The sequence below is a fragment of the Bombus flavifrons genome, chromosome 4, assembly GCF_040668555.2.
Source record: "Bombus flavifrons isolate JBK064 chromosome 4, iyBomFlav1_principal, whole genome shotgun sequence".
NCBI lineage: Eukaryota > Metazoa > Arthropoda > Insecta > Hymenoptera > Apidae > Bombus > Bombus flavifrons.
The window spans coordinates 6,829,157-6,840,512 of NC_138445.1; the positions used below are offsets into that span (position 1 = coordinate 6,829,157).

Below are 11,356 nucleotides of genomic sequence, written 5' to 3' on the forward strand. Positions count from 1 at the left end.
CACCGTATGTAGCTACACCGAATTACAGCTACTTCGTTGCACTAGCAATAACAATAACATCACATGGGAACAATGTGAACAAGACATAGCAACGTGTGTTTTACTTACAATTCACGGTACGATTCTGTTCGACAATACGTAAGTAAAGTGCAGTTCTTTATTTTTATGGGTTCTGTAACACTTGCGTAGTTCGTGATACTTATTCGGATCATTTGGAATGTTTCAAAGTAATGATAGATCATATAGAACATTTCTTGCAAAATAATACAAATTTGGGACAGAAATATGAAGACGTTCAACTTCTTACTTCGCTACAAATTACTAATTTTTCTCCTCAAGCTCATTTCAAGATCAACGTCAATCTATCTGTTTTAAATCCATTTTCTACTAGCCACAATGATGCGACGATGAAAGTATACCATTTTTAAGTATTTTTTACAAACTTCTCCTCATATATTTGTTTGTATTTGCAAAAGTAACAAAGATGTTGAAGTCTACGTTTCCTTTGGCTTCTACATAAAAAATGTTGAAAAAAGTATAATTTATTGTAAGTTTGCCGATAATAGACACAATTTACTGTAGTGATATCAATAGTTTTTGAGAATATTCGCAACAATAGCTTCCTTCATTAGGAACAATAGTTTCAGGCCAACAATTACATGTATAAAAAAATTATTCAAAATGTTAATTTCTCGAGTGTCACTAGTCGGCAGCCAATAGTTGCAACTGTATCAATCACGTTTTGCTCATGTTTACTGCCTCGTCTCGTTGAACAGACTATAACAGTCTACTACACTTCTTCTTGGACGTGCGACTATATCAAAGTCAATGTTTGCATGATACATTACAATATCAAAGGCAAATAACGCTATCATTTTATTGCATAACACTTAGTTTATATTGTTATACATGTACGAAACTTTTTTGTTATCATAACAAAATACATGAGATCGTATTACTTTAAACTTCATGATATCTAGAGGACAGATGGAGTATTAGGTTATACAGGGTGGTTGGTAACTGGTGGTACAAGCGGAAAGGGGATGATTCTACGCGAAAAAAGAAGTCGAAAATATAGAATAAAAATTCTTTTTTTTTAATTTTTTTTTTTAATTTTTCCATCGAGACAACGATCTGCAGTGAGATCCGTTATGATGAGACATGATAAAGTGCACGCGTACCGAGCGAAAATTTAAAGTCGATTTTCTCGAAAACAAAGCCTCAAACAAAAATTTTTATTCTATATTTTCGACTTCTTTTTTCGCGTAGAATCGCCCCCTTTCCGCTTATACCACCAGTTACCAACCACCCTGTATATTCGAAGGAGGTTTCTTCATATAATTACAATCGAACTTCACTAATGTTAACTTCGTTTGATCCTCCAATTTTATACAACAAGACTGTATCTTGAATCGCGCTCCTCCATACGTGACAAATAATGAAAATTTATTTTCAGTGCAAAACCGCACGTCTTTATTACGTAATGATATACTACTAGCAGTCGCTTAAAATAAATTAACAAAAGTAACAATCAATCCACACCCCGTTCATTCAACCATTCCTCTTTAACCATGTCGGCACCCTTCTCACCAATCATAATAGTTGGAGCATTGGTATTGCCACTGATTAAATTTGGCATAATCGAACTATCTATGACTCGAAGTCCAGCAACTCCGTAAACCCGAAGCCGAGAATCTACGACGGCGTTCGCGTCCGACTTGGGCCCCATTTTGCAAGTACCCACGGGATGATATATAGTCACGGGAAGAAATCTGGCCATGCACTCCCAGAAAGAATCGTTACTCATGGGAATATGCTTGCAGCCAGGAAATGGTGTCGGATTCATTTTGCTTCCGTATCGTTTAAACGAATCAGTTTTACTCAATTCGTACACAAACTTAGCTCCTTCAACCAATGTCGCCATGTCTTCTGGCTCCTTGAAATAATTCGGATAAATCAATGGATGATCGAACGGATTGTTGCTTCGAAGCTTGACAACACCTCTGCTTTTTGGTCTTAAAAGCACGGGAAACGCGCTCCACGAGCCCCTACCGCCAAGCTTTCCATATACGGCGTCGTAGAATTCTTTGGTCAGTCCACGATCTTCTCTAAAAAGTTCGCTATTTTGTCCCGATGGTACAAAATGCAGTTGTATGTCTGGGAAGTCATCGGAGGCATTCGCGTATTTGGTATTGATAAAGCATGTTCCCTCGACCACTGCTAAGGTAGTCAAAGGACCGTCTCCGTATATGGCGTATTCTAGGGTATAGCTAATATTAGTTATCTTCGTTTCTATGGTTGAAATTTCTTCATTCACCAGGAACATAAGGCCTCCCACGCTTATATGATCTTGAAGATTATGGCCTACACTTAAATCTTGTATCACTGCTATACCGAGATCTGATAAGTGTTCTCTAGGTCCTATACCTGACAGCATCAACAACTGGGGGCTATTGATAGCTCCTCCAGAAATGATCAATTCCTTGTTGGCACGTACGCGCAATATCTCCCCGTCTCTAACGAACTCTACGCCGTAAGCCCTTTTCGTTGACGGATCTATTAAAATTTTTGTAACATATGCTTCCATGGCGACGTGTAAATTTTTCCGCATCCTGGCTGGCCGCAAGAAGGCTTTCGCCGTGGAGCAGCGGCTGCCATCTTTGATGGTGCCTTGAGGAATCATAAAGCCAGTGTGCCGTTCTCCGTTAATATCCCTGCTCTCGTAACCCATTTCTTTGCCGGCTTGAATGAACGCAGCGGCCAAAGGACTGTGCCATCGTGGTTCTTCGACGGTTAAGTACCCGCCGGTCGAATGATACGGTGTTTTGGCGTAGCTGTGATTTCGATTGTCTTCAGATTTTAGGAAATAAGGCAGCACATCCTGATACGACCATCCTGGATTGCCTTGCTGTTCCCAGATGTCGTAATCTTTTTTGGCACCACGGACGTAAAGCATGGAGTTTATTCCGCTGCTACCTCCAAGCAACTTGCCACGTGGCCAGCGGCAACGACCATTCTCCATCGCTGTGGGTATAATTTACGTTAAAGTACGTCGAAACAGTTGCGAATAATTCATTAACGAATATTGTCGTTGTTTGGTTATTAATTCATGTTTATACATCTTTGGGTTCGGCGATAGATTCATTCTTCGATTTAGATTTGACATTAGGTATGCCTAAATCTACCTGTTGGTACTATATACAAATCAATAAAATTCAAGTGGTATTACTTGAAATTAACAAGTCCGCACATTTGTATGTTTTATATTTTTATACAAACACATTTATATATTTTAATACAAAGCAATATTAATTATGGCTATAATACCTATATCTTTTTAGCAATTGCAAAATAAAAAATTTTAGATCTGTCATTTTATCGCGTTTGGAAAGTTCAGCGACAATATACGTTAGAACTGTATTGTGATGATTTGCGAATGTTTTAGAAAGATTTGCTTATTTACACGCTTCGTTTGTTCTTACTGCCATAAATTGCATTTTATAATCCCTTCCAAGCGTGATATAATTTTATCTTCTTCCCCCTCTTTCGACCGTAAAAATAGAGCGTTAGACATGGATGATTAGGGGATGCAGTATTGTTTCTGTAATCAACTATTTATTGTTTTTATTTATAAGTCAGTATAATTCGACACTTTTTACCTCGACAATAATTTTCATTGGGTTCCGTCGTGTATTCCCAATCGATTTTGGTGAGTTGCAGATTGTTGGCAAGAGAAGGAATATCATAGATAGCACTTCCATCACCACCTGCTTCGAGGAGGAGTACGTTCCATTCTTCCATTTCGGACAAGCGACTTGCCACCACGGCACCTGTCATCGTGTAAAGTTGCAAAGCATTTTAAATGAAATATATCTAAGAAACCTTAATCCAGTTTAACGTGACGAATATCTGTGAATCGAAAGTGCGTAGCCTAATTTCAAAACATCGAGAGAGATAATTTGTCGAAATTACGAATCGAAATTCGCCATAACGCAAAAGTACGTTTACAAAGTAAACAGAAAATATATTTAGACGAAGGAAATTAGATGTCAAAATTTCGGAGTTAGTATGTAGAAATAACGTACAACATTGCTGATACATCTAGTGGATTAGCAGAGTTGTGAAAGGAAATTTGACAAAGAATCGCGATTTCTGAATTGTTAAATTTTTGCGTCAATCCCTCGTGTTAGTGCACTTATCTTTGACACACTTTTATTAGATTTAGGAACTTCGCGTGGATAATATGAAAAGCCATACCTGCAGAACCACCGCCCACGACTATGAAATCGTAAGCTGGCAATAGCGATTTGGAAGGAACATTCGTCGAAGAGTAAGGAACATTCGAATATATCACGTATAGCAACACGCTTATGAGCATCGATAACGTTGATGTGATCGGTTGTGATCTCATCCCCCCGAAAATGATGCGATTGACATCCATTTTATACTCCTCCGAATTCCTTTATCAATCTGTAACATCAATGTTCGATACCTTAACACACATCTTATTAGCAATATAAGGCGAAGTAGCAGAGAATTATTACTAAATGCATATTGCTATCATTTTTTCTTTCGGGCCCTAAGGGTCTTTGGTGCTTTTATTCTTAAACCTACTTTTCTCGAATAGAACCTAGCGTAACTAATATATATCTTTTTAATGAGTGTATCGCAACGATTTTAATTGCCAGTGAAACATGTTGATGAGGTTAACATTCTGAAGAACCTTTTTCATATACCTGCAACCGCTGCGATGCTGCACAGCCTTACATTTCACGACATTCGCAAAATACTTCATTTAAATTTATATGATGATACATCATCATCTTGAGGTAGGCTTAAATGGAGCAACTTATACTTAAATCACTGATGACAGAGGCAACTATTTTCGATGTCGTGCAAGTAAAGTAGAAAAAGCGGCTGTTTGTAGATTGTGCTAGACTAATAAAGGATATCATGAAATAATCTTTGATGGATAGATCGCTACATCGACTGTTGCACTTTACTTGATTTTCCATGCTGTGGTTATAATTATGAGAGAAATTTTTTGAGGTTTACCCATCTCTGAATAATCACATTTTTTTTTTGTGTGTGCAGATGATAAGAGAATCGGAAGTTATTTGAAATTGTGGTGTCACTGACATACATGGTCGATAAAAGAATAAGACGGCAATAAACTTACAGCATAGATGTAGATATTATTTCTTAAAAAGTAGATCAGAAGTAATGAGATGACAAAATATTAGCGAAAATACAGAAATTTATGAAATACATACGTAAATTAAACACGAAACCTAAAACAGACTTCCGATGCGACGTGACCCAAGACGACGAATGCTTCCGGCGAGCAATCGCTTATGTACTGAATTCTGAGCAATTATTGCACGACATGAAAAACGACATAATTATGTAGTAGAAGCATGAGAAACTTTTCCAAGGTTTGAATACTTAAAACAACTTTGTAAACATATATCTTTGGACATACGATTATTTCGTTGTAGCGACAAACCACTTTTCAAAAGATCACTTAGCAAACTGCGTCTATTCATTCACATTATTGAAACTGATGTAAAGTTGTAGGGTGGTGGGAATAGCTCACCATATTCCAAACAATATCAATTTTTAAAATATACTTTCAACAATACAAACAGGAATGAAAGTAGTAAACCTGCGAGTTCGATTTGTGACCAATCTATTTTACCATTGCACCTGAATATGGAATAGATGAGTGTGTTTGGACATAGTTCAGCATATGTCATTCTGCATATGACATTCAGGAGAGAGATAGCGATTTTTGATAACACAAAGATAAAAATGAATATGAATTAGGTGTGGACTGGTCTAGCGTAGTATGTGGCCGGCATGGACAACCTGAAATAAGTTTCAATGAACCTATTGATATACGAAACATTGCACTATATCTTATCTTTCTATTTGCACACGTAACCTAATGACAAATACCAAAAGTTGAATACCAAAGTGTGTTTCGTAAATATGAACAATAATAAATCGTAGTAATTGAATTGAGAATATACTGATAAAATCGCATGAAGTAGGAATTTATAATTGCTATTCTAGTGTTACCAGCCATTTCACAAAGACAAGATATGAATATAACCCAACCAGTAACCCATGGATTTGTCTTGATGAATGATACTATTCATCATTGATGTAATTATGCGAAAAAATAATGAATAATATCATTGAGTTAAAGTTAGGTTGGTCCATACAAAAATGTGGCCATTTGCATGCTCAATTGAGAGGTAATGAAAACCTCATGTAATTGATATTGTTTGTGAATATCTCGAACATAACAACACATTTCAGGATCGTCGAAATCGGTGATGTGTGACCTTCCTTACATAAATTGAATTATAACAGACATTTGTAACAGTATCGCACATGTAGTTGTGTGCAGATTTTACTATAGATTACCCAAATCTGGTTCACATTGGAATGTGCTATAAACAGAAGATAAGAGCTTGGTTTCGATGACTCACCATACCCGTCCGCTACCAGGGATACGGTAACTAATGCTATCGCATACGCTGATACGGAGGCATAATTATAGACAAAGTTTACTGCAGTGGTATTGACAGCTTTTAAAAAATAATTCAGAAACTATGATCGCCTGAAGCTTACATATACAGAAAAAAGTTGTTCACGATCGTGCTCCCGGCAACAAATTCAATAGTCATTGATATCCGAGAGGACGTAACGTTTCTCCAGCTTCGCCATCAATGCTCGTCACAAGACAATACTCTACGAGACAATATATCGCAAGACAATTTCTGGCAAGACTCATCACATTCCTTTCTGTATGTTGACGGAAATGTGGCCGTCACTCTGCTCGCTCCAGTCTCCAGCTCAGTACTCGATCAAAATATTCTTTTTCGAAAACCAACACCTGCTTTGACGATTGAGTGGGACAAGCTGGTGGAATGTTACTAATAAGGTTAATAAATATAACTCACATCGGCAGTTAGACGATTTAAATATCCGGTACCTTGTGAACAATCTCCATTGAATCGTTTTCATACCCCGAGGTTTCGTTAGCATCATAACCCTAATCCATCAGCTAGGCCCTTGTGCGCATACAGCGAACGGCAACCGACGTAAATACTAATATTGCTTACATCTGGAAATCTGATTCTGAAACTTTACAAATCAATGTGTTTAGTTTCAAGTGTGCAAATATAAAATTTTATCCATTTCCTCTCCTTAGTATTAGGTAGTAGGGAATCTTTCGGCATTAAAACAATATCATAACGAATATAAATTAATAACGCTTGTGTTACACATAGAAGTTTGGTAATAAAGAGCTCAGATATGGCTAATTTTTCAGGCTCTGACCATTTCCAACTTTTGTTAATCTTATCAAAGACTTATCGAGTATTTCGAGGTGCCAAAATAGTACCAGATATCAAATACACGTGTAACTGAAACCATAATTTAAGAACAATAGTTCATGTTTGCCTTCTGTGATAACCAAGTATTTACTTCGTGGTCATAACATAAATGTAAGAAGCAAGGTTAGCCAATTAGTTATATATTTCTTATTCGTATACACGTGAGCTCATACCGTAAAACAGGCGACTACACTAGCTGCATTAGTAAGGAAAGTCGTTTTATGTATAATTATAGAAACTGCAGAATGAGCAGGAAATTCACAGTCCTTTGCCAGATTTTATAGAATAAGTAGTTTATATTTCTTTCTCTGTCCATCCAAGACAAGGGAATACACGGACGCTACCACAGCGTCTGTACACCACGAAGACAAGATTTTCTTCTTATGTTCATGTAGACGCTCAAGGCGCCTAATGCCTGGGTAGGAATTTTTTTCCTGGTTATAGTAAAGGATGTTGTACGTAAGACAGGGGCCCAATGTTGAATCCTGAAATCTGCTAATGTTATCCAAGGATTCAAAGGCAGAGGACATCTACAGATATAAAAGACGACAATTAATGTGTGACTGAACGTCTAAAGGTTAGACTTGTGTCGAAACAAAATAGGTAAAGGTTGGTTTTGAATGTTATTCGAAAGGGAGAAAGAGAGACTTTATTAAGAAAATACTCCAGTCAGACCGGGTTGCAAGTTCCAAGGAACGCATAGCAGTAAAATTGGCCTCAGATTGTGGGATTGTTCACCAAACTGATCGTTGATTGCATCTCGGAAGAAATATCATCACAGCAAAATGAAGGATATTCATTTAAAGTTGCTACATTTCTGAACATCCACATTGGTAACATCGAGAACGAGGCAGATGAAATATAATTGTAGGATGAAACGAAGTTAACATAAGTGAAGTTCGATCGTAATTATACGAAGTTGCCTTTTTACATTACTAATGTTATACTCTCTCCGTTCGCTCGATTAGGGTAAACAAAAAGAAGCGTTTTATCGCCTGCGCGACCCCGCTTTAACGTCCTCTCATGTAGCAGAAAGTATTTATGGTATCTTACCGAGTACAGTCGCTCACAAAATATAGCGAGCGCGGGTGTAAGGTAGTCCATGTCAGTATATGTGGGAGAGAAAGAAACTATCTGGAATAACTGAACGCGATAGTCTCAGCGATATTGTGATATGGGCTCTGTTGTTCGTAATAGGCCATGAAGATTTATTTTCAATTCAAAACTGCACGTTTATATTACGAATACTACTAACAGCCCCTTAAAATTGTTTATTTTTACTATTTAATTTGTACTTTACAGTTTGTGCAGCTAGACATTTGGTAAGTTTGTCTGACTTAAGTGCTAAATAACATGAGGAAGCCTACCCCCAGCGGTATACCATCTTCGACTGTCGCTTAAAATGAATCTACAAAAGTTGCCATCAATCTGAACCCTGTTTCCTCAACCAATCCTCCTTTACCTTGTCAGCACCCTTCTCACCAATCATAATAATTGGCGCATTGGTATTACCACTCACTTGGTTTGGCATAATCGAAGCGTCTATGACTCGAAGTCCAGCAACTCCGTAAACTCGAAGCCGAGAATCTACCACGGCTTTCGCGTCCGATTTAGGCCCCATTTTGCAAGTACCCACGGGGTGATATATAGTCACGGGAACAAATCTGGCCATGCACTCCCAGAAAGGATCGCTATACATGGGAATATGTTTGCAGCCAGGAAATGGTGTCGGATTCATTTCGCTCCCGTAACGTTTAAACGAAGCAGTTTTACTCAATTCAAACACAAACTTAGCTCCTTCGACCAATGTCGCCATGTCTTCTGGCTCCTTCAAATAATTCGGATAAATCAATGGATGATCGAAAGGATTGTTACTTCGAAGCTTGATAACACCTCTGCTCTTTGGTCTTAAAAGCGCGGGAAACGCGCTCCACGAGCCCCTACCGTCAAGCTTTCCATATACGGCGTCGTAGAATTCTCTGCTCAGCCCACGATCTTCCCTAAAAATTTCGCTATTTTGTCCCGATGGTACAAAATGCAGTCGTATGTCTGGGAAGTCATCGGAGGCATTCGCGTATTTGGTATTGATAAAACATGTTCCCTCGACCTAGTATTCATAGATGCTAGTATTCATTACAATTGCAAGATTATGATGCACACAGATTTTAGAATGCTTTACTTATTTACTCGCTTCATTTATTCGCATTGCCATAGGTAGCACTTTATATTCTCTTCCAAGCATGATAATATTTTATCTATCTTTTCTCAAATTCTTTTTTTTTTTCAATGGGGAAAATAGAGCGTTGGACGTGAATGATTAGAGTGTCTGGTATTATTATTGTAATTAAGTACCTATCATTATTATAATTAGGTATTATTCAATATTATTTACCGAGACAGTAATTTTCATTCGGTTCCGTCGTGTAATTCCAATCGATTTCAGATTGTTGTCAATTGCTGGCAAGAGTAGGAACATCATACATAGCACTTCCATCGGCACCTGCTTCCAGCAGGAGTACGTTCCAATCTTCTATCTCGGACAAGCGATTCGCCATAACGCTTCCTGTAATGGTGTAAATTCGCAGAGTATTTTAATAAAACATGCCTAAGAAAATTTTTTCTTAAACGTTACAAATATTTTCAAATCAGGAATTTGTAGTTTTACATCAACACATCGAGATTGGGAGTAAAATTGTCGAAATTAGAAATAATACTTCGCGGTAAATTCACAATATGTTTGCACAATGATCCCATAGTATATGTATATGAATAGAATAAGATATTAAAATTTCTTCATTAATGTATATAAATAGCGTATATGATCACTAACGCCAACGATAAATAGATAGAGTCGGAAAATGATATTTGGAAAAAATCGATATATGGGAAGTACGTAACATTTTTGGTGTTACGCGATCATACAAGTAACAAATCCTTCTTCCTTGCACGCACATACGCAGCTGCAGCTGTTTTAGTTACACTTTTATCAGATTTTTAACGGAACTTTGTATCGGCATCGTGATAAGACATACCTGCTGAACCACCGCCTACGATTATGAAATCGTAAGTCGGCAGCAATGATTTGGTAGGAATATTGGATGAAGAGTATGGAACAATCGAATAGATGACATACAGCAACATGCCTAAGAGTATCGATAGCACCGAATGCGATTTCATCCCTTCGAGAATGATGCGTTTGACATCCATTTTATTCTCCTCCGATATCCTTTATCAATCTGTAACATTAAGGTTTGCTACCTTACCAAACATCTCATTCGCGATATAAGACAAAGTGGCAGAGAATTATTACTGAATGCATATTACCATCATTTGTTCTTTCGGGCCGTAAGGGGCTTTGGTTCTTTCATTCATAAAGCTACTTTTCTCGAATAGGATCTAGCGAAACTAATATTTATTTTTTTAATGAGTGTATCACAACGATTTTAATTGCCAGTGAAACATGTTGTCAAGGTTAACATTCTGAACAACGTTTTCCTATACCTGCAACCGCTGCGATGTTGCACAGCCCTATATTTCACGATATTCGCAAAATATTTCATTTAAATCTATGTGACGATACCCCATCGTCTTGAAGTAGGCTTAAATGGAGCAACTGAAACTTAACTGATTGATGAAATAGCAACTATTTTCGATATCGTGTAAGTAAAATAGAAAAAGCAACGGTTTGTAGATTGTGCTAGACTAATAAAAGGTATCATAAAATAATCTTTGATGAATAGATCGCTATATCGACTGTTGCATTTTACTTGATTTTCAATGCGTCAAAAATGCTATAAATATAGTTCTCGTCACAAGAAAATCGTTTTCTAACCAAAAAATTACAAAATTGTTAAACAACACATATGGTATTAAACATAAATTGCTTTGTTCCTTGCAAGCCAAGTTTGAGCGGTGGTTATAAATATGGGAGAAAGTTGTTCAAAATGGTG

At 37.2% G+C, this 11,356-nt stretch overlaps 2 protein-coding genes across 2 annotated transcripts; both read right to left on the reverse strand.

Moving 5' to 3' along the window:
- Window positions 1-1,516: 1,516 nt before the first annotated feature.
- Window positions 1,517-5,337, reverse strand: LOC138178920 (glucose dehydrogenase [FAD, quinone]-like). Its single transcript, XM_069111267.1, has 4 exons — window positions 5,274-5,337; window positions 4,258-4,470; window positions 3,660-3,830; window positions 1,517-3,024 (listed from the first exon to the last, which is right to left on the reverse strand). Exons 2-4 carry the CDS (start codon window positions 4,439-4,441, stop codon window positions 1,532-1,534), a joined length of 1,848 nt encoding a protein of 615 aa, XP_068967368.1. The 5' UTR covers window positions 4,442-4,470; window positions 5,274-5,337; the 3' UTR covers window positions 1,517-1,531.
- A 3,327-nt stretch (window positions 5,338-8,664) lies between these two features.
- LOC138179079 (glucose dehydrogenase [FAD, quinone]-like) lies at window positions 8,665-10,547 on the reverse strand. The gene is made up of 4 exons (XM_069111518.1): window positions 10,439-10,547; window positions 9,865-9,969; window positions 9,598-9,635; window positions 8,665-9,513 (listed from the first exon to the last, which is right to left on the reverse strand). Exons 1-4 carry the CDS (start codon window positions 10,545-10,547, stop codon window positions 8,830-8,832), a joined length of 936 nt encoding a protein of 311 aa, XP_068967619.1. The 3' UTR covers window positions 8,665-8,829.
- Between the last annotated feature and the right edge of the window lie 809 nt (window positions 10,548-11,356).

Coding starts and splice junctions, on each gene's coding strand:
- LOC138178920 (XM_069111267.1), bottom strand. CDS start 4,441: ATGGATGTCAATCGCATCATTTTCGGGGGGATGAGATCACAACCGATC. Junction 3,831..4,257: donor CGTGGGCGGTGGTTCTGCAG/GTATGGCTTTTC, acceptor ACACGATGACAG/GTGCCGTGGTGGCAAGTCGC. Junction 3,025..3,659: donor CAATGAAAATTATTGTCGAG/GTAAAAAGTGTC, acceptor TTATACCCACAG/CGATGGAGAATGGTCGTTGC.
- LOC138179079 (XM_069111518.1), bottom strand. CDS start 10,547: ATGTTGCTGTATGTCATCTATTCGATTGTTCCATACTCTTCATCCAAT. Junction 9,970..10,438: donor CGTAGGCGGTGGTTCAGCAG/GTATGTCTTATC, acceptor ACACCATTACAG/GAAGCGTTATGGCGAATCGC. Junction 9,636..9,864: donor TGATGTTCCTACTCTTGCCA/GCAATTGACAAC, acceptor TGCTTGGAAGAG/AATATAAAGTGCTACCTATG.